The 23,749-nt window shown below is 40.0% G+C and overlaps 1 protein-coding gene across 6 annotated transcripts in view; it reads left to right on the top strand.

Annotated features, from left to right (window-relative positions):
* LCORL (ligand dependent nuclear receptor corepressor like) overlaps positions 1-20,281 on the top strand; it is a 56,706-nt gene extending 36,425 nt beyond the window's left edge. For 4 of the 6 annotated variants that reach the window (XM_083457883.1, XM_083457881.1, XM_083457886.1 and 1 more), the window contains exons 7-9: positions 3,676-8,405; positions 11,994-12,049; positions 18,564-20,281. In XM_083457883.1, coding sequence (XP_083314009.1) covers positions 3,676-8,405; positions 11,994-12,049; positions 18,564-18,632 — 4,855 coding nt within the window. In that variant the 3' untranslated portion in view covers positions 18,633-20,281. The remainder of the gene's footprint in view (positions 1-3,675; positions 8,406-11,993; positions 12,050-18,563) is intronic. The other 2 variants (XM_083457884.1, XM_083457890.1) reach the window with 2 other exon arrangements.
* Positions 20,282-23,749: the final 3,468 nt, after the last annotated feature.

The raw sequence follows: 23,749 nt of genomic DNA on the forward strand, positions 1-23,749 counted from the left end.
ACTGCCTCTTGCTCAGATTCCATTTATTTAAATGGGATATGTGCAGGAGAACTTCTTGCTGGATTTTTGGGAAACTATCAGTTCTGATCTGCAAATTTTACAAATTCGTTTTCACATTTATAATCAGTTTCAATTTCCAGTATTTCGTAAATACCTGTATTTTAATTGTAGACCAGATGAGGAAATCCATATTATTATAACATGCTCTTTTAAATGCCCACTTAAAGCCAACAGATAGCTTTTAAACTTTTCTGCACTTTGTGGTAAAATAAAATGCATAGAACTAGTGGTAAATCTCATTGCAACTTCCCCTTTAGTGTCAAAACAAAAGTAAAATACTGTTAACTGTGTAGCCTAATTATGCATTGCACTATATGTGCAGCGAGAAAAAGTATTGGAAATTCAGAAGAGAAGCTAAGCTATTCTATGTATGTATATGTGTCCTCAAGGTATATGTATGTACTACCTCTTGTTTTCTTTTCTACAGTCTTTTTCACTGATGGGAATCATACCTTTAGATACATTTATAGCTTATTTCTCTGCCATTCTTGGTGTCCTAATAACATGAAGCATGTCGTTCTTTCACAATTAGGGGCTGACATTTATATTTGAAGTGGAAAGGTCTGAGAAATTCATACAAACATTTTTAAATCATACATTTACTTGCAGAGATTATTTACTTTGTAAAAGTGAATGACTGGTATCATGCCAATCTAAATTATTGTGCCCGACTATTCAAGTATATAGAACACATTCTGAAACTGAATAGTTTTGCAAGATGACATTTTTCTCATTGTAACCTGGCTGTTAGGAAGCATGGCTTGACTTTTTCCATGGCCTTTTCAGTAGGAGGTAATCTTGCACATACTGCACTAGTATTTGTGCAAATGGATAGTTTTAAGGGAAGAACTGTAGGGGGCGGCGGGTAAACAAGTGTTTCTAAATCCTGTTACCCAGGATAATGGGGGTGAAGGAGCTCCCCCCCTTATTTTTGCTAAATTAAGCCTGATTTCAGTTTTGGATATGAACCCTCTGTCCATTAGTTCTCCCATTCAAATACCCCTACATTAGCCTTGTGATAGAAGCATGGTGTTGGGAATTATGTTTCCTTTCCAGTACTTACTTATACAGTGAATCCACCCTTAGGACAGCTTCTTGAGGGAAACCTATCTACATTTCCTGAACACGGGTCTTCTGTAACCCAATGCAAATCTTGGGTTTTTCTTATATCAGTTGCTTACTGACCTCTAGAGATCGTCTCCATTCATAGATGGATAGACTATGGCTGCTGAAGGGATTTAAAGTCCCATCTAAATCAGTGGAAAGTCAGAGTGAGACTTTTATATATGATCAATAACAGGAAGTTTTATTGTTTCTGTGTCACACTTACTTGATATGAAGTCAATGGTACCAAACCCACTTTGCACCACCAACACTATAGTTGATGCACTACAGTTGCACATAAACATAAATGAACTCCGATTGTAAAGATTTAGCTTATTGGTCCTTTTGGGCCACCGTTGCATAACCTGACCAGCAGTGGTTTTCCAAAGTCTGAAATGGAGGTCTTTTCCAGCCCTACAGCCTCAGTTATTTTAGCTAAAGACATAAAATATTGTATTTTATGTACGCTTCTAGGCATGTTCTCTATCAATGGGCTTTGGGTCTTCCTTTCTTTGGGACTACTTCACAATCGTTATTCAGAGCTACCTGAGCCATCAAAAGAATACCCTATACTCTTGGTAACATGTAAATTTGGAGCTTTTAATCTGGTAACAGGGACTGGAATAGTGTAAATTTAGAGAAATTCTATATTATTTTTAGGCAAGAGCAAGACTATGCTTTACAACTTCTGAATCAACAGCAGTACTAATGCTACACGTGATCTGATAAAGTATATCTAAAAAAAACATTTTCTGCAATTCTATAAGGTTAAAGCTATAAACACTAAATATTTTAGAAAAGAAAAATGGACAGCTAGTGTCATGTTCAGAGTTTGGTGATATGTTTGAATATACATACTTTTCTGAAACAGAATTATATTAATATAAGTTAATTTCTCTTAATCAGTACTTTTAAAAATATTGATAGATGTTAATGATTGAGGAATGTTGTTCTTAGATCTGTATTTACTTTCTGCTATGAGCTATTAGCTTTTCAGTTTGAATTAATGATTAGGTAAGTAGTAACAGTTTTAAATATTATGTAGTTAGAGAAAATATTTAACTGGTTATTTTAGTTGAAGCCCTATTTAGATCCATATAGATTTACTCTAAACTATAAAAATACATTGATTTCCATAGATAGATAGACTTGTCCTATAAATTGAAATATATGTGCAGTTGGTTCCTTTTCATTGACTCAGTTGTACAGTGACTTTAAAAATGGTACCCACTACACACAGTTGTCATGTTGTGGGCACCCATAAGGGCTTTCCCATTTATTTAAATGAAGGACAACATAGTTCTATAAGAGCAAGAGTTGACTCTGCCCTTGAAAGGAATGAGGAAAACCATTCATGTAAAGTTTTGAGTGAACTAAAGCAACACAGGGTCCAAATTCATATATGCAATGCAGATTTTAAAAGAAAAGCCAGCATTTTTAGAACAATATTTTCAGTGGGTGGTTAAATATCCAACATTACACAGTATCCATTCAATTTTATTTTATTTATTTTTTTATGTTTAGTAGACTGCTGCCTGTTTAGAAAGAGATTGGAAATAGTCTGGCCCAAGTAAAGCTTTTTTAAATAATACTGATTTCTTAAATTCAAGATATAAAAGGAACTACTACATTTCTCATTTAACTGGTAACTTAACCTAAATAAGCATCAAATGAAATTTAATATCAGTGTTTCACTTCCAGAACCCATTTTTTTCAGAGTAAGGGTTGCTTACCAAATGGCTAATTTCCTGTATGGAAATATGACATTCTTGTAGGAAGTTCATTACATCTTGAATATATTATTATTATTTATTGAATTTATATACCACCCGGTCTCAGGGTGGTTCACAGAACAAAATCAAAATATAAAACCACAAAATATATAATCAAAATAAAAACAAATATACAGTCATGTCTGATAAATTCAAATGTGTATGTTTTGCTCCATGTACTAGTAGGGGAAACCATCAACCAACTAAGAGTTTTTTCCCCTGCTCTGTGTGCTTTTGTAGCACAAAATGTACTTTTAGAACTCACGAAATTTGCTATTAAGACATGATATTTGTATTAGAAATTGGCCATGTGTGAAGCGGCCCAGAGTCCTATTGTTTTAAATGTAATTTACTTATAGTTAAAATGTGATTAGTATGACAACCGTATCGTGACTATTGTTTAAATTAAAATATTATCTCACTGGAGTAAATGAAGGCTTATTATTTCTGTGGTTAGACTATTTTATGGAAGGTGCAGTTGCATATTTTATATTGGAGAATCTATCTGACTAAAAAATAATTTATTAGCCAAGCTTGAGTTTTTCTTACTGTTGTATCACATAATGTTAGCAGATTCATTAATGTTGTATGTGTTCCATACAGTGTATATGCAGAACCTCAGTGGAACTGTAACTTTTGAAATAAGAGTTTTGGTACCTTATCAGAATTAATCTTCAGTCATATTGTGCCATATTTAACTGCAATTTCCTTTTTGTTTTGATCTGCTTTTCGTTTTCAGTTCAAGTGCAACAGATGATGCAAAATCAGAGGAAACATCTAAATTGGAAAGAGGAAATTCTGCTCTAAGCAAGGTTTTGGAATCGTTATGCTCTTATCACGGGCATCAGATTTTAGCTATGTTGAAATTTTTAATCCAAGAATCATGTATTGATTCTGTTGGCAGTTGCCAACTGCCGCAAACTATACATTCAGAAGCATCTGAAGATGATGTGCACATTCCAGTCTGCAGTTGTGATGGCAACATGCAAATGAAAAGGTGCTGTTTACAAAATCAAAGACCAAATACTTGTTTGCCACCTCTGTCAGTCTCTGTGAAAGACTTAGATCGTTTGTCGTGCCAGTCTGTGACCGTTGGATATGTTAACACAGTGGTAAACAAAGGGAATCCTGTGCCTTCTAGTCCTCCTAGGTGCTGCCTCAAACAGTTAAAGGAGTCTAAGAGCCACGCGGCAAGAACAGCACTTTGTACAAATCTCGTTTCAGCAGGGCAAAAGATTAACAAAGCTAGCAGAGGCCACAGCCCTTCGCCACCTACATTATCACCTGTGGAAGCTGATGAATATGATTATTTGGAGGAATCAGTTGAAGGATCTCTAAATAGACTTGAAATGAATCGTAATCAGCCTCCTTCCCTGTCGCGAGCTGAAAGAAGTTGTTCTGTGTGTGAACCGAAAAATAAATTATGCATTGCAGAAGTGGCCGGTAACGTGGATAAGACTTTTCTAAGTGCAAATCAAGAAACTAGCCTTATAAATTCTGATAAGCTTGAAAAAGTTGAAAATGCTGCCGCCTTTCAGGACTTAATGGATCGAATTAATGAGAAATTAAAATCAATCGAAACTACTGATACAGCAAATCTTGCAAAATTATCTAAGAGTGATGGGAGAACAGAATCTGATCTTAAATTACAGAGCTTCATAACCTCTCTCTTACATGATGCTAAGGCAAATGATTATAATTTTATGGAGTTGTTGAGCCAGCATGACAAAGAAGCAGAAAATAAAATTATCCAAACACGATTTCGCAAACGGCAAGAAACCTTATTTGCACTGCATAATTCCCCCGATTCATCACTGTTTAAAAGACAATCGTTGCAAATTAAGAGAGAGATAGCCAGCCTGGATGAAACCTTCATAAGGAAAAAGGCAAATTCAAAAAGAAATGTGAAAAAAAATTACAAACTATCACCAAACAAAAATGAAAATCATAGCACATCAAAAGATCATTCTTTACAAATTAATGAAAATAAATATCAGCTGTTTTCTCCCATTAAATCAAAGTCTTTGCCAATAGGTCAAGAAGAGACAGTAGAACTACTTCTGAATAATTCAGAGACCAATTCTGGTTTAGTAGCATTTTCAGAAAATACTTCTACAGCATCCCAAAGCAGCTTGGCTAAAATACATGGAAATTGTGAACTACATATGGATCCAGTCTCTGTGAAGGGAGATGATGATAGGATGTTAGACAGGACCAAACATAATGTTATTCCTCCTGTGTGGTGCTCTGTGTATGTGACAAACAATTTTTTATTTCAAAAATCCTCAAACGGGAAAAAACCTAACTGCATGGAAAGAGAAAAAATGCTCAAAGATTTACAGGCCCAAACGTGCAGCAACGAAGATATAAATAAGATTGTACGAAACACAAATCTACATGTTGTTGTAGAGCGTTTGGAAGATACAATAAATATGGCTCAAAAGACTAAAAAGCCATTGTTTAATAGTTACAAAATATCCAGCAAACTGAAAGATACGCACAAGTATGAAGCCAACAATAATGCTAAAAATGGTCTTCTTATTAGCATGAGTGAAAGTGGAAGTACGGGACAATATGTACTGTCACAAGCTCATGCTCCATGTAGCAATAATAGCAAACAGGAATGTCTGCCAACAAAAGAAGAAAAAGTGTCTGATGAAGGATATAAAAGCCTTTTGAAATCATCAGCATTCAATTCAGATACGTTGACTTACCATAATGAGGACTTGCAATCAAGTTCTGATGTGGGAGATAATTCTCCAGCACTAAATTACACTAGTCCTATAAAACTTATGTTCCTTTCAGAGATTAATAGTAGCGAAGGAGTGAAATACACGCTAACCTCTGTAAATGATTCCGCTAAATTAAACATTGACCTTTATTCTCTTCAGCGGAAAACAAGTTTGCTGGCAGAAAAACAATTGGAAGCTGCGGATCCTGGTAAAACTGTTTCTCTTGAAAACAGCCCTAAAAATGAAGTAAATTCTGTTTTTCCTACAGTAATTGCTCATGAAACAAACATTGGCGAGCATAAGCCAAATGAAAACCCTGTAGAACAAAGTGGCAATGGATCCTCTCTGAAAAGAAAACCGGGCCGACCAAAAAAATTAGGTCCTCAAGTTGTGAAGCAGATTAAGCGTCCAATTGGCCGACCGCCAAAGCCTAAGGTAGATGCTGAAAATGCCAATAATATAAGTGATTCCATCAGTGCTAGGAAAAAAAGCATGAGCTCCAATGCAGATGTTCTAGAGGACAATAATATTAACAAGAACATTACTGTGACAGTTGTCTTTGGAAGGTCACGAAGGACTAAGAGGTGTGTTTCTGAAAGTAGCCTAAATGTAGTCAGTTTGGTACCAAGTACTCACAATCATGTTGTATGTGAATCTGATCAAGTGAAGCAGAACTCAGAAACAAGGAATAGTTTGCCAAAAAACAGAAGTATGCAAAACTCTACTGAACGCAAGACCTCTGCATCTGGCTATGAATATGTTAGACCTTTAGAGAGCAGCCCAGTGCTACCATCCCATTGCAGCAATATCGTAAGACCAAAACAGAAGCCTTTAAATATAATTAGGAAACCTGGTAGACCAGCAAAAGTAAAAATATCTGGCATATCAGTGACTGTTAACCAGATTTCATCTCAGGAAAGAATAGTGAGTATTAACAGCTGCCTGCCTCCTTTAGAACAAGAGACTGTGTTAGAAAAACATGGGTCTCCTAAGAAGGTTGATCAACAATGCAATAAGTTGGATGTTTCAAAAGGCTATTGGAATGATAAAAGTAAGGATTTTTCGGATGAAATTATTACAATAGCACCAAGTAAACCTGAAATCCCTTTGAGACAATCTCTTAGAGATAGAAGACCATCGCTGCCTTTCTTACAGTCCTTAGCATCCTCTAACTCACTGTCTTGTAGACGTGCCTTTCTACACAAATCCTATAAGCTCTGTTTGAAAAATGCTAAGAATCAAAAAATAAAACATTCAAACATGGCACCCAAAGATACCTCAGGAAATAAGGCCCCAGAAAAAGCAAAAAAAAGTTCAGAGAATAATAAGTTTAGATTTGTTAATGAAATGCCATCAGATCCCACCATTTCATCAAATTCTTCCCTCAGATGGTGGGATCCTTCCATTTCTAATGATTCCTTGTTAAAAGAACTAAATAGTAGATATGAACAGATAACAAATACCTGGTTGCACGTGAACGGAGAAGAATTTGAAAAATGTCTCTATGATGAGCGGTGTCATATTGAACAAGACTATAGCATTAAAGTATCAAAGCCTTTGGACTCCTGCGTGTTACAGCTTGAAAACTCTCCTATAAAAATGCTTTTCCAGAAAAAGTGTAATATAGATGAACTGTGCACATGGTTTATGCAAACTACGGAAACGCAGTCACTGGCATTAGTGAGAAAGGCGAATGCTCGCAATCCTGTTGAAGTAATCAGTACACGACAATTTAAAATTGGAACAAGACAATGCGATTGTAGTACTAGTCCTTTGAGAAAGCACTTTAAAAAATTTGCACTATCCACACCATCAAAATCAGCGGGAAAGATACAAATCCTCCATAAAATAGTCAGGTCTCGAGTCTTAAAGAGGAAACGTAACTTCACTTTAGCGAAATTAAGAAGAACCAAATTTGAGAATTTGCAGCATGATCGGTGGAGACAAGTGAAAAAGCTGTATAATCATGGAACAAGTGACTGGAAATCGAAAAAGCAGCATTTGCGATTCTTCTGCCAAAGCCAGTGTTTTGCTAACACAAGTCAGGAAATTAACAACAAAACAAGCACAAGCCACGAGAATGGTACGGTAGACACTAATTCAACCGCAATTCTTGTAGACTCTCGGAGAATCACTTCAACTGGAAATGAAACCACAGGTGCATTTTATCAACAGAAAACACAATTGTCAGACCTCAGCACAAAGCCTGGCTTGACAAATAATTGTAGACCAAGCGCACAATCCGTAGATCACAACCAAAAAAATATCGGGAAAGCACATGCCTTTGGTGAAGATGACTGGAAAGACAAAACCTTTAAGGATTGTAGAATATTTTTGAAGAAAATCAACCCGGCCGAAGAACAGCATTCTTTCAGTAGCACTGTTGTTTGCACTCCGGAATCTGTAGATCGTAGTGCCAGTCACGGCTACTTTCAGGGGAAAAGGCACTGTACTTTAAGGTCCCATTCTGCTAAGCAGAGAACGTCTGACAGATGTGAAAAGGATGCTGAGGAAGCTAAGAATTTCAGCTTGGTTAAAGACCTGCATATTGAGCAAGACTGCAAGAAGCCAAGCAAGCGTGTCACTTTTGAAGATGGTCCTGCTGAGGTCCCTAAGAAAACAAGCAAGAGGAGGAGGACACAGTACAAACTCACCAACCTGAATATCAGAGAAAGGAATACGAGGCAATTATGCAGCACTGGCCAAGTATCAAGTTGTTACTCAAAGTACCAACTGGGTAAGTTGTATTTCATCTCCCCCCCTCACCCCTATACAAAATCTGTATTAACTTTCCATTAAAATGAGACAAATGAGAATGCTCAGTACAGAAGAGCATTCTTATTATTTTTACAAAAGTCAGGAATCTACCATTTTAAACGATGCAGTGCTAAAAGTGTTTAGCACTGCTTAATGTTTTGCTGTATAAAATTGAATTTCCCATTTGCCTTGATAGTACAATATTTTCAAGCAGGAATTCCCAAACTGGTCTGCAGATTACAAGCTTCATTGAGGTGGTCCGCATTCTGTCTGTGGATTTGTGGTTGAAGGATGGGAGATGGCCTATCCGTCACCTTAAATATACTGATTTATAATTGTGTTAATTGCTTCTTTTATTTCTTCAATTGTATTCTTATTGCGTTGCAATTTGAATTCTGTGGAATATAATAAAAATACAATATATAAGTAATATAAGAAGCATTACTAATGCAATTACTAACCATACAACATCTGACACACTGCAGTTGAAATGCTACAACAGGCAGGAAAAGCATTAAGTGGTCTGCCAAGACCCTCTGCAATTTTCAAGTTGGATGTTTTAAAGCATTTTGAGCACAGTCTTGAAAAAGTTAGGCATATACAGTGGTGCCCCGCAAGACGAATGCCTCGCAAGACGGAAAACCCGCTAGACGAAAGGATTTTCCGTTTTGGAGGTGCTTCGCAGGACGAATTTGCTATGGGCTTGCTTCGCAAGACGAAAATGTCTTGCGATTCCTGGGGGGTTTTTTTCGCTCCCCACCCCCTTTTTCTAAGGCACTAAACTGCTAATAGCCTTTTAGCAGCTAATCCGCTAATCCCTTAAGCCTTTAATAGCCGCTAAACCGCTAATAGCGCTAATCCGCTAATGGGCTTGCTTCGCAAGACGAAAAAAACCGCAAGACGAAGAGACTCACGGAACGGATTCTTTTCGTCTTGCGAGGCACCACTGTACTAAATTCTGCTTCCTTTCAATAAAGTTTAAAGCACACAGTCTTCCTGAACCAGGAAGCTTGATGTATGTGCAGCAATGAGACTTCCTTACACAGATACTATGGGAAAAGCATCCACCGGGATACAACTATATCCCCTCCCTACTCTGATAGAGCCCAGTATTACGAAAATAGACTGCTGACCACTTTAGCAGTTGTGCATGTCCATTCCTGGAAAAAGCAGAGTACACACTTGGTGTAATAGTCTAAGGAATCTGAATTCAGACAGAGAACTAACAGTACAGAGCTGAAATCTTTTCATTATAATTAGAAAAGAAGGCATAATTAGAAAAGAAGGTTGGGTATGTAATTAAAAATAACATTTAATATGGGTATATAAGAAACCAAAGAAGATAAAATTTAAATCTTGACTAATTGGGGGGGGGGGGGAGCTAGTTTCCAGTTATTCAGAATCAGAATGGCAAATTGTAAATTGCAGGGAGGGGAGACAACCAAATTATGTTTAAAAATGCAGAATTGTGCTAAATTGGGGAAGAGGCTAAAATGTTTAATTGCTTAGCTTATGTCCCTTTTCATTTATCTGTATTATTTCCAAGCCTATATAAACATACTGGGTGGGGGGCGGTGGAGGGATAACGTGCATATTTTGATTTCTTGAGGACTCTATCTTGAATGTGTCCTTATGCAATCATTTTGAACCACACTGGTGGGTTAGGTAAATGAACTGTCTATAGCTTGAAGTCATTGTTATAAAATGAGCTGCCCATTTTTATATTAATGTATGTATAAAGAGCTCTCTCATGGCTGCCAGTTTTCTTGGTAGGCTAGAGTTTGCCAGATTGCAACTCCCTCCCCCCCCCAAAAAAAAATCTTGCCTGTTTATTTAAATCCTAAAACAGGACTGCTGCAATTTCTGCCCCTCAATGCCCATCCTCTTTACCTATTACAGCAGCTATGGGGAAAAGGAAGGCACCAGGAATGAGGCAAAACGATATTGTAGCCACATACTCTGCATTTAAAGGGGCCGGCAGGACCTCATGTTGTAATCTGGCAACTTTAGATGTATATATTCTTGTGGTGGGGTGGAAATTCAAATTACATAGAAAGCACAGGTGTGTTAAAATTGGCAGCGGCAACAAAATTCTGCTTACTATAATAGCTACTTTTTCAGGCATAGCTTTGTGATATCCTTTTTAAGAAAAAGAAACTGATAACTTTTTCATAGTCTTTCATTATTTCACTTGAGACTTCTGTTGTGTTGTTTTTGTTCTTTCTCTGTTGTTCATGGTTTTCCATACTTACTAGCATGTAAAGGAAACAAACCATTGGTCGCTGGACAGTGCTGTAACCAGAGCAGACATCATGTCAAATCTGCCTCCGTTTGTAATCCAAAGCTCTGATGGTATTCATTTTAGGCACATAATTAGATTCCACGTGCCCTCTCCTAATGACCGTAAGAAAATGCCACACTTTAAAGTACATAGTCCTGTATTTAGAATATTCATGCTCTTTCCAGTATTATTATTTTTTAAGTACCAAATCGGTGAATAATAAAACTAATTCAGAACCAAGCAACAATTCTGAAACAATTAAATATTCAATAAAACCCCATATTACAATTACCAAGACCAGGGATCATTGAACTTGCATCAGAGGCCCAGGGAAATGTGAGTAATTAGATAGGCTTTAACAGCTGGCAGAAGCTCTCCAGAAGCCATATCTCAGTGGGGAACTTATTCCACAGACTGAGAGGTCACATAGAGAAGACCCTCCTCCAAGTTGCCACAAATGAAAGTCTGTAGGCAGTGGCATAGTTAATAAGGCCTCCTCTGAACATATTAATCAATGGGCAGAATGGGAGAATGACATAGATGTACAATGGCATTAATGTGAAACTTCAGTAATACAACTTAAAGTACCGTATTTTTCGCTCTATAAGACGCACCAGACCACAAGACGCACCTAGTTTTTGGAGGAGGAAAACAAGAAAAAAAATATTCTGAATCTCAGAAGCCAGAACAGCAAGAGGGATTGCTATGCAGTGAAAGCAGCAATCCCTCTTGTTGTTCTAGCTTCTGGGATAGCTGCACAGCTTGCATTTGCTCCATAAGAAGCACACACATTTCCCCTTACTTTTTAGCAGGGAAAAAGTGAGTCTTATAGAGCAAAAAATACGGTATCTGTATTGCAGTGCCAAAGTTCTAGTATCAAATTTTCACCAACTGTTTCATGCAGTGGTACTTTTAGGAAAGGGGAGTGTTTTGGTGCAATTTTTTTTCAGGGCACCTGTATTTTTGAACAGTTCATTGCTGCTATGCAGTTAATGTCTGTTTTTTATAAGGAATTAACAATGCAAGCCTCTATATTTTTTACTTAAAAGTAATTCTCATTGACCTCAATGACCTCTGAATTGCCATTCAGCTTCATTTGATGACCCATGTTCCAGTATTATCTATTTTCTTCACCCCATGTATAAAGAAAGCTATAAAGCCCTTCTCGTTATCCTTTATTCGCCTTATTAAAAATAGAAAGGGCCAAATGTAAATAACCTTTCCTCATAGAAGTGTTTGTTCCAGCCCCCTGATCATTTTGGGTGCCCTTTTCTGCACCTTTTCCAGCTCTACAATATTCTTTTAGAGATGCAGCTGCCAGAACTATATCCAGTATTTTGAAGGTGAGTGCACCATTGATTTGTTTAAAGAAATGACATTGTTAGCAGTTTTATTTCTAAACCCTTTTCTAATGATCCCTAGCATATGGAATTTACATTTTTCAGGGCTGCTCAACCTTTTCATTCAGCTGCCCACCACACCCCCAAGAACTGTTTCTCAATTCAGATCTTGCCAGTGTGCATCATGTTAAGCTTATTTACAATGAATTGCCCTTGCTGTATTAATGCCCATTCATTCTGTTTGGATAGATCTTTTTGGAGCTTGAAAATCCCCTTTCATCTTTACCACCCCAAATAATTTGGTGTTTTCAGGAAATGTCATCATCTCACCTAACTAGATAATCTGGGTCCGGGTGGTGCTGTGGGTTAAACCACAGAGCCTAGGACTTGCCGATCAGAAGGTCAGCAGTTTGAATCCCCGCGACAGGGTGAGCTCTCGTTGCTCGGTCCCTGCTCCTGCCAACCTAGCAGTTCGAAAGCACGTCATAGTGCAAGTAGATAAATAGGTATCGCTCTGGCGGGAAGGTAAACGGCGTTTCTGTGTGCTGCTCTGGTTCGCCAGAAGTGGCTTAGTCATGCTGGCCACATGACCCGGAAGTTGTACGCCGGCTCCCTCGGCCAATAAAGCGAGATGAGCGCTGCAACTCCAGAGTCCAGCCACGACTGGACCTAATGGTCAGAGGTCCCTTTACCTTTACTAGGCTCCTGGGGGAACCCAACTTCTCTCTCCAATGTGAGAACTGAACATTTATTCCTACTCTTTTGCTTCCTGTTCTTTATCCAGCTACTGTTTCATCCGACGACTTGCCCTCTTGTCACATTGGGGTCACAAAGGAGCCTTTGAGGAGGAACTATCAAAAGAGTATTCAAAGTCCAATTTCATAGTCTGTATGGTATTGTCCCTGTCCAACATGCTAAATGACATCTTCTTTCCTGGATCTCTTTTAAAAATGTATGTTACATTTGGCCATTTTCCAGTCTTCAGGTATGGAGCTGGTATTTTAGGGGAAAGTTGCATAGTTTTGTTAGCAGACCAGCAATAATAACATTTGAGTTCTTGAAAAAAACTCAGGAGGGATAACATTTGCACCTGGTGAATAGTTAATTTTTAATGGGCCAATAAGATCTAGAACTCCTCATTGCCACTAATTGTCTTATTTTAATTTTATTATTTTTATTAAATTTGTATACCACCCTTCATCTGTAGGTGCATATAGATCTCAGCCTTAGCTGTTCACACTATCTTTGTGAACATACCAGTTTGGACCTGGTGCTGTTGTACATCTTCCACAGTGAAGACGTACACAAAGAGTCAATTCAGTCTCTCTGCAGTCTCTTTTTCTTCTTTCGGCACCCCTTTCACTCCCTTGTTATCCAGCAGTCCAACCACCTTTGTGGCTGGTTTCCTAGTTCTGATGGTAGTTAACTACATTTTCTTAATGTTTTTAGCAATATGCTGCTCAGATTCTTCTTTCGGCATTTCTCTTGCCAGTGTTTGTGTTCCTTTTTTGTCTTCCTATGGACAAGGCTTCCATCTTCTGAAGGAAGGCTTCTGTAATAGCTTCCTTGATTCTGCTCATTAACCACACTGACATCGTGACATCCTCAAGGATTTGATGCTACCGTTCCTGATCTATGTGAGCTTCTATTCTTGCAGTTTTGAGCAGTTGTTTTGGAAAGAGTTAACACTTTTGAAGGTGCCTTTCAACTTCCTTTTTACCAATCTCCCCCTTTTACCATTTACCAATCTGCTCCCTAAATCTCTAGCAAATCAAACAAGTCTTAGCCTCTTCCCTGACATCCCATCTCCTACAAGATATCTGGAGTAGAGCTGGGTGATATATCATCCAACACCGGTTTGAAATTCACATCTTGATAATTGTTTCATAATATTTGAGCTGGCAATATATCACGAATCACAATGTGTGTAAGGGTTAGGCGATATCTGGTTTTCAACATCGTGGTAGCTCACCAGCTAAACACTGCAATGTTATCACCAGCTAATTATTGCAGTCTACCACAATGTCTGAAATAAGGAAGGAACAACACAGAGGCAAACAGGACAATGTCCTGGCAACTGCTACTACTTAAGGGTCTAAAACAGATAAATGACAATACTATCAATCATCACACACACAGTTTCATCAGCAGGCAAGCCAAGATGCATCCCAACCGGACTTTTGGTTTTGGGCTTGGCTACCAAATGGTGGTATTCAGGACAATCGAAAATACGGCGATAAGTCCTAGTGAATACAAATAATCTGGGACTGCCAGCAGGCCTGCTGGGAGGCAGAAACAGCAGTGGCAGAAGCAGCTTGCCCTGACCACAGTACGTGTTGATAGTAGCGGCGACAACCTGCAAGGCCTCATGGTGGCAGCACAATCAGTGGTGGCCTGCGAGTCCTCGTGGCTTCTGCCACCGTTTCCTGCCGCCACTGCCGTGATGATGCTTCGCAGGCTGATTATTGTGCCCAGGCTGCCAGTGCTTCTGCCATTGCCAAGCTGCTGCCGTTTGGGCTGCCTTGTAGGCCTGCTCGCAGTCCCAGATTATTTGTATTCACTATCATCATTTATCAGTTTTAGAGCCAGAATATTGGGTCAGATATTGGCCAGAATAAAAGACGTACCCGCAGATAAGCCGCAGCTTTAAAATTCAAGGCTTATTTGTGGGTGCGGTCCATCTCCTGGCACTACTGCCCTGAACTGGGGGCGGCCAGCGCTGGCGGTTGGTTCCAAGCACGCTGCGCACCTGCTTCCTGACACTACCGCCTCCTGGCACTACCTCCCCAGGCTGGTGCCAGGGGAGGCTTGGGAGTAGCAGGCAGGCTGTGTGCCATTGCCCCATGCACCCGGGCTGCTTCCGGGGGGGGGGGGGAGCCACGCCGCATTGCCAGTAGCCTCCCTCCCTTATGGTGGCTTGGGAGAGGCGGTCAGGATGGTGCCGCTGCCCTGCACCCCCGACGGCCCTCATGGCCAGCTGTTTCAGCAATGATACCATAAGGTTGCAGATATAAGCCACACTTGTAACTTTTCACAATTGGAAACTTGTGGCTTCTATTCGGGCCAATATCGTAGTTCCTTCCTAGCTTCAGATATCGTGATATACTGCAATGTTTAGCTGGTGATATATTGCGATATTGAAAACCATTTATCGCCCAGCCCTAATCTGGAGTTTATCTGTTATGAAATATCACACATTTTATGCCAGCAGACCTGACACCTGCACCTGCCAATTGCCCAAGTAACCAGTGCTGCTTTGGGTGTGGACTTGCCACCAGTCACCCTTTCCTATTATGTTTAACTGCTTTCTGCCACCGTCCTCTGATGTGAATTAGAGAAGCAGAAGGACTGATAGGTCAATGCTTAATCTGAGACCAAAATGTTAATAAATTGTGCAGATTAGTTGATTAATCAATTCATTAGGGTTGGGGAGGGGTGTTACTGTCCTGTACCAGAAGCATTGCTATAGTTGTTCATTCATTTTTATTTCTTTAAGAAAGAAGTAACACATAAAAACAAAACAGCAGAGTGGCAATGCAAAACACTAGAGCTTAGTCTTTAAAAAATACCCGCAAATACTGATAAATTGCTGATGAGTACGATATCAGCAAATCTAGTCTTCTGCAAACCTGTTTATAAGACATTAAAAATAAAATAGCAATAGGTACTTCGAAATGCACTGCTGCTTTACAGTTTGACCTTGAATGCCACCAAAATCAGGGTTTATGTACAAAATGGCTGTAGCAAGTATAGTCAACTAAAATGGACACGATCCGCACCCAAATGTGTGCCACCTGAAAGCACTGCTGCTGACACGCCTGGAGCTAGGTTTTCCTTCTCACTGCACCCCTTAACATGGTGTCTCTCTGGAGGGGGAGGAGCTGGAGAGCCCAATTTGTTCCAGTTATAGCTATTTTCCACGAGGGGGAGAGGGCTCCTCCTAATATTATTTATTATTTGTTTATCCTGTTCCTCCTAATTTTATTTTATTTTTAAACCTACAGCATGGCTGCTTGTCACATTGTTAATGTAACATGCATTAGAATCCCAGCTCATATGCAAAGTTTTAGATAAGACTTGCAAAAGAAAGCTACAGGCATCCCTAACTGGATTATTTGCCTTGTCTAATGTTTCTCTTTTCATCTCATTCTCTTTTTATTTTTTTTCTCATTCTGTTTTTTGTTAGCTGGGGGCTTGAATCTGCCCCGGATGCTCTTGCTGAACTGGGGACAAAAATCCTTTTCAAAAGTTTCAATGCCAGTTATTTTTCTGGATAAAAGCAATTGGCCTTATTTCAAATACATTAGCTTTGAGAGTGAAATATTGGAACTTACCGTATTTTTCGCTCTATAAGACGCACCAGACCATAAGACGCACCTAGTTTTGGAGGAGGAAAATAAGGGGGGGGGGATTCTGAATCTCAGAAGCCAGAGCTGCGCAGTGAAAGCAGCAATCCCTCTTGCTGTTCTGGCTTCTGGGATAGCTGCGCAGCCTGCATTCGCTCCATAGGACGCACACACATTTCCCCTTACTTTTTAGCAGGGAAAAAGTGAGTCTTATAGAGCAAAAAATGCGGTACTTAAGATGAGATCCTAAAACAAACACTGGTTGTATATTAAGATGAAATACTAAAACTACATAATTTCTGTTAACAATGATACTCTTTTTAGGGGGACTAAATAGGCTACATACAAAATGTGGAAAGGGAACAATCAAGCCAAAGTTACTCAGTGGGGCAGTATAATCAGAGAATTGTAGGGACCGTGAGGGTCATCTAGTCCAACCTCCTGCAACACAGGAATCTTGCTCAACATAGGGCTTGAGCCCATGACCTTGAGATTAAGAGTCTCGTGCTCTACCAACTAAGCCATGTTAGTAAATCCATAGGATTTGGAAATGCTTACTTTTAGCGATACAGTGCCCTGAATTTTGCCTGTCTAAACTAGGAGCAGATTTGATGTCTCTTTAAGTGGTCACCATACATTGATCTGCGTAGCTAAAGACCTCCAGAATTCAGCTCCAGATGTGCATGGGCATGTACAGTGGTACCTCGGGTTAAGAACTTAATTCGTTCTGGAGGTCTGTTCTTAACCTGAAACTGTTCTTAACCTGAAGCACCACTTTAGCTAATGGGGCCTCCTGCTGCCACCACACCACCAGAGCACGATTTCTGTTCTCATCCTGAAGCAAAGTTCTTAACCCAAGGCACTATTTCTGGGTTAGCGGAGTCTGTAACCTGAAGCGTATGTAACCCGAGGTACCACTGTACAAATGGGAAGGCAGGTTTATCGGAAGTGGAGGAAGAACTATGACTTGAAAAGTTCACTTTCTGAAGTTTGGTAGTCAGCGCTGTAATTTTTGTGGCTTGCCTTACGGGCAATGAAGCCTGATAAAATGTTCAAAAATGGATTAGTGAACAAAGATGTTATTAAGGTGAATTTAGGGGCTACCACAACTGATGCTCAGGGAAGACGCTTCTCTGTTCGTCAGCTGTGGAAGCTGGAAGGGCAGCAGGGCTTTGTTGAGCCGCTGACTTGATATATGGGGAAACTTTCCCGCACATCTGCTAAGCAGCTGCAAAAAGCCTCTGGCTTGCAAGGAGACCCTCCCTGGAGCCTAAAGGGGACAACCAACCTCTTTGGTCTGCGGGGAAGGTCTCCTTGGGAGGAGGTGCAGCAGGGCTTTGCTTGAGGCTCTTCAGCCTTCTGGCTAACAGCTGACACATGGGAAAGTGGCTACTGTTAGCTGGAAAGCCCCACTGCGCCTCCAACTCGGAAGGAGTCCTCTTTGGGCCCTAGGAAGGGTCGTCTCGTGAGCCAGAGGTTTGTTGAGGCTGCTCGGATCAGCTGCTCTCCAGATCTCACTTTGTTGTGTGTGAGCTGTGCAAACCCCCATGTGCCTCCAGCTCCTACAAGCCGGAGGCACAACGGGGAGCCTTGACCAGCTCAGCTGAGGTGCAGGGAAGCTTTCAACAAGTATCTGGCTTGCGAGGAGGGAGCAATCTCCAGGGTGCTCCCCATTTCGCTGATGCACACAGGGGTTCAGAACATAACCCCTGTGTAAGTGGCTATCTCAAAACAGAGATAAAAGGAATACGCTTCCTTAGATTATGTAAATACCTTAAATTGATAATTTAGGTAATAATATGATTGAGGCAATAATATAAAGTCTTACAACACTATGTAGGTGGCTCCCTTGCAAATCACTGACAGACAAATCCTGAATTTGTAAGCTTTGGACAAAGGTCGGGCCTTACATCCCATTGACTTCAATGGAAAAGATTGAAGAGCATGCATGCTTAACTTTTCCATTGAAATTAGTAAGGCCGGATTATTTAATTTAGCTGAACTATAAAGAAAAACAGTATTTGACAAAAATTGCAAAGAATATATTTGTACTGATTAAATGGGTTTTTGTACCATCAGAACCTTCTGCCAAATCTGTGAATATTGTGAACGCACACACCATTCATACGAAAATGTGTGAAGTCCGGGTCTTAATTTTCTCTTTTTTATAGGACCTCTTAAACCTGTTGGACTGCCTTTGCTGGGAGGATTTGCAAGCAGAGCTGTTGAATACTCCATGATCCCATTTCAGTTGCCTCTTCATGGAAGCTCCCAAGTCTAACAGCAAAACCCATGAATCGTCAAGATGAGTCCATCTGTCTTGTAGTCCCTGATAAGCATGCAATACTGTGAATGATTGTAAAAACTGAGCAAGCCATTGCTGTAATAACTAAGCAAAACTGCTTTAAAGAGCTAGACACTACCTTTCTGGGGGCTGTTTGGGTTGCTGCCTGGGGTAAGAGCTTCTTCTGATGGTCAGGCATAGTCTTCACAGAAAGTGGCCTGGGGGACTGTGCCTATTCGTAAGCTTCTTATGACTGACTTCTGAATATGCATGCCAAAATCTCTTTAAAATGGTTAGCCATTCGGTTGTGGTGCCCAGAAGTTGCATGCTGGGCAAACTGGCTTCCTAAAATCCACCCCCCCCCCCAATGCAGAGTAAAATTGCATTGCTGTGTTTTTATGTGACATTTTGTGTGTATCTTAAGATGTATGCGTGGTGTTTTTCCCCCAAAAGACCTTTGGAAGCAACCCTGCTGAAAATAGCAGCTTCAGAAACCTCTCTCTGACGAAGTTGAGATTGCTGTAATGAGCCCAATTTTTATGTATATTTTTTCTTGGTGTTAAAATTAGCTTTTTTTTTGTCTGCAGAGCTTCCTTAAAATTGTCCCTTTGGCAGACAACTTTTTTGACAAGTTGTTTGGTTGGTAAGGGACCTTTACTGGATACTTGGACTTCTGCACTGTTACCTCACCTGAGACAGACTAGCGGGAATGTAACTGTGGAAGCTATGGACTTTAACTAGATGTCATGTGGAGGACTGGGGTTAGCATTGTTGTGTCCTTATTTACCTTAGGGTCGAAAGGGTTTCCCCCAATCTCTGACCCAATCCAGCTCATTAAGCTGGACTCAGGTGAGCATCAAAATAGGTGCACACCTGCATTGGCCTTGCTAGTAGACGCTTGCTCCTCTGCACAGATTCCCCCAGTCCAGGACTACATACTGAGTGCAGAGGGAACTGGGAGTGACTTGAAACGGTTTTGTTCTCAATCAGGACTGATGCTACCCCACGGTGATGAAGTTTGTGTAGCTTGAAATGTGTAGGGTCCCTAGATATTATTCCAGTAATAAATCTACCTCTGCACCGAGCTGTCGATTATTTTCATGTACTTTTGATGGATTTCAAAAGTCTCCAGGTTCATAGCTTGGGGACGGGGGAGTTCTGTAGATTCAGTGGGGGGGGAAGATATACTTCCATTGAGGCTAAACTATTTCCCTCTCTCGCCCCTCCCCAGAGCTAGACCTGCCAGGCTTTCATCAAGCAGAACAGACAATCATGTATAGCTTGGTTCATATTGTAGTCTGCAGCTCTGCTCTTTCTTCCCAGTCTGAGGTATCTGCATGGAAGCACCAAGAAACAGTGTAGCAAGGAGTTTGTGCACATGTATATTACTTGGGTGGTGTTTCTTTAGTACTTGAGCATCGCAGTTTATGGTTTAGCTTTGCTTGATAAACTGATTATAAGTTCAGATTTTGGGTGGGGGAGAGGGAAAGTTCAATCCAACATTGTATAATCGCAGTAGGCATTTCTTTTTTTAAAATAATAATAATAATCATGTGTTCAGCTACTCATCTTGCAGATTATATTTTAAATAAATGTATAAAAATGCCAGAACATTTTAACATTTTGTAATGATTCAACCTAAGTAGAATTAGGATTGTTAGATTTGGCAAGAGTAACTATAGGGTTAATCCATCACAGGCTGCTTTTTACAGTATCTGTTTCCGCAGAGTTATGTAAACCTTTGCACTAGAAGGTATAGCTATGCCATCTATAGTGAAAAGGGCACTTATATACCTTTTGAAAGTTGTCGGTCCCATTGTGTCTTTGCCCTGGTATTTCTGCTCAGACGGCCGAAGTTATAAATCTTCAAATACAGTAATGTTCACCAATTACATTATTTCCCTCACCAGCCCAATGGGGAGAAGGAAATTCTTTTTCCCCAGCAGAGGTTGATGGAGGGATTCCATGAGCAGAGTAAGCACAGATTCCTGAATGTGCATGGCTGATAGATATAGGGGACTTCATTCCCCCAAAGCAGCCATTTGATACAGTAGAATGGTCTGCACAGTGCACATAGAAACCTGTCCACAAATTATCCTCTTCAGGACTATGCCATCTTTTTTAGAAGTCAGGTACTGCCTAAGATAGAGGTTAAATCTAGTTCATATTTACAGACCAGGATGTGCATGCTTATATATAGGCTCTAGAAGTATGCAGAGTAAATCATTGGGTGGAATGCAGTTACTTTACGCAGTGTAGTCCTATGGAAATGAAAGGAAGTGACTAAGTTAGGTCTCTTAATTTCACTGGATCGTCTCAAGAGTAAAATGAAGTTGAATAACACCCTATGCATTTGGCCATGCGAGAGCTTGAAGTGGCCTACAAGGATGCATTAAAAGCACAAAGCTCAAATATAGAGTAATACATATGTTTGGAGATTAGTAATACAGCTTGCACTTACGTATTTTTGTAAATAAGCTGATTTGGCCATAAAGGATGCTTGCTTTCCATGGGATCTTTAGGTTTGGATTGTCATGAATGTTAATTAGAGCAGGAGATTATGCAGTTACAAACCATGGCTTTCTGGGTCTTGGTGTTGGCAACTACGCTCTGAATATTATTATTAGTAGTAGTAGTAGTAGTAGGTACTACCTATCCTTCACCCTAAGGTTTCAGGGTGGGTCACAACCATTAAAACACAATTCTTAAAATAGTTTAAAACTCTCTGCAATCTCAGAAATAAGATGGATCCTAAAAATATATATATTGGGTATCAAAAGAGGTGTGTACAGCATTTGCTAGAGCGGTATGATTTAGATGTATGGGGATGGAGTTCCACAACTTAGGAGCTGCAATAGAAGATGCCCTCTCCCGGGCTGTCGCCACCCCCAAGCTTCTGAGGGTAGTGGAATAACAAAAAAGGCCCCCTCTGCTGACCTTAACACCTGAGAGGGTCTGTAGAGAAGGAAATGGCATTTCAGGTATTTGGGACCTGAGTAGTTTAGGGCTTTTAAACACCTTGTACCTTGGATTGGGCCTAGAAATGAGCTGGCAACCAGTGCAACTGTTTTAAAACAGGGGTAATATGAGATCTGAACTGAACTGGTAGCACTGCATTTAGACCAATTGAAGTTTCCAAGTTGTCTTCAGGGACAGCCCCACATATTGCAATAATCCAATCTGGAAATTACCAGAGCATGGAGTACAGTGGCCAAGTCATTTCCAACCCAACAGAACCTTAACTGCTAGGTTGGCAGGCGCTGGGACCGAACAACGGGAGCGCACCCCGCCGCGGGGGTTCGAACCGCCGACCTTTTGATTGGCAAGCCCTAGGCACTGAGGCTTTTACCCACAGCGCCACCCGCGTCCCTAGCCTATACTATAGTTGTCCCCAAATGCAACTCTTGACAGTTCTCCATAAAAAAGAAATAGCCGCTCATTTATAGGAGAAAATAATATGTAGTGTAACTATACCTTTCAACATATGTGCAACTTAACATACTAAGTAAAATATATCTTGCTGCTTAATTGCACAGAAAAGCCAGGCTCTTTATGAGGGAATGTTATGGCCTGGAATCATGGTGTTCAACGTCTAAGGGCATTCCTTCATTCTTCTTTTTGAGCTAAAATTATGCAACTGGTAGTAAGTTCATCTGAAAGGTGCTAAACCTGGGCACTTCATCCAGTTACCTAACAAAATATTTCTGTATTTTGTGCGGGTTTTTAGTGAAACATTGAAAATGTTTGCTGGCAGATGTACAGGTGCGTTTAAAAATACTGTTGAGTATAGCCTATAGAGCCTGTACAAACCCAGCTTAGTTCCAGTTGAGTTTCAGTTACCCAAGTCTATTGGAAATATAGTAAGTGTGCAGAGGTACAAAAGTCCTTCCCACATACCCATTGAAATATTTGCAGAAATCACTTTCAAGCACTGCACTCTCAGATCATCAACCCATGCTACTTAGATTAGCTGCAAAGACGTCTAATAGTTGCCTGTTCCATCTACCACTGCCACCAGAGAATAAACAAGGTATAGAAAGTATAATAATTTGAAGTGTACAGGACAGGCTCTACATTAAAAGCAAGCAAATGCCCTAATGTATAATTGCAAAACAAAAATGGGGTTGGCACCCATTAACTGTAAGTGTAAGTAATCCCTCAAATCCTCTATGAAAGGGTTCCCCAACCCTCAGAAGCTTTTAATTTTTTGTGGGGGGAGAAGAGAAGTTCTGCAAAAGTCATTCTGCTTGTGGCTCTCAGGATCCAACCAAATGTATTCCAGAATTGTCCTCATCTCCCCGATTACTGGGAGAGGGTTATGCAAGAGCATACATACATCTGTGCCTTACTACAAGCCAGAGAGCCATGTGTTGTGCAATTTGCAGCAGACTTGAGAAAGTTGTAGCTTTTCCTAAACAGAGATTCACACCCATGACTGCACTAGACGGCAAAATAGACATGTATTGTAGTTCCAATACATGCACTGAGAAGCCCAAACAACTTTACCATTGTTAAGTTATTTTATATACATATCTCTAGGTGTTCTGAGTAGTAGATTAAGTCCGTAGCTTGTAGAGTATTCCAGCGCTGGAAGCAGACAGTTTCTGCCTCTGCAAAGCCCAAGAGGTTTCAACGTTTTCCATTTTTAGAAGCGTTAATTAAAACTTTGCTCGAAACCACTACACCCTCGTGATGTTTTCCAGATAGAGAAGTAGGACACTGCTAATCACTTTGGAGACTCCTGTTCCTGATTGGGAAATCCAATTTCATAGTAGTTGTGAGATGGGATCTGTGTATGCTCAAATAGCTCAATCCAATAGGACAGGGCAGCACTTAGGAAGCCAATGAAACCTGATATTCTGGACAGTGCAATAAAATTCAGGTTGCTGCATCTACTTTAGATGATAGTTTCAATTTTTAATCTAAATTTAATTCCTGTCCTCCCTCTAACCAGTTTCTACATATGAAAAAAAAAAACCAGAAAACTGGAACATATTTGACACAAGATAAGCACCCAACCTGTGAAAATAATGATGTGCCTTAAATCTACCCATGGAGTAGAAGCTAAGTTTC

The sequence above is a fragment of the Podarcis tiliguerta genome (genome assembly GCF_965153285.1).
Source record: "Podarcis tiliguerta genome assembly, chromosome: 9".
NCBI classification, from domain to species: Eukaryota; Metazoa; Chordata; class Lepidosauria; order Squamata; family Lacertidae; genus Podarcis; species Podarcis tiliguerta.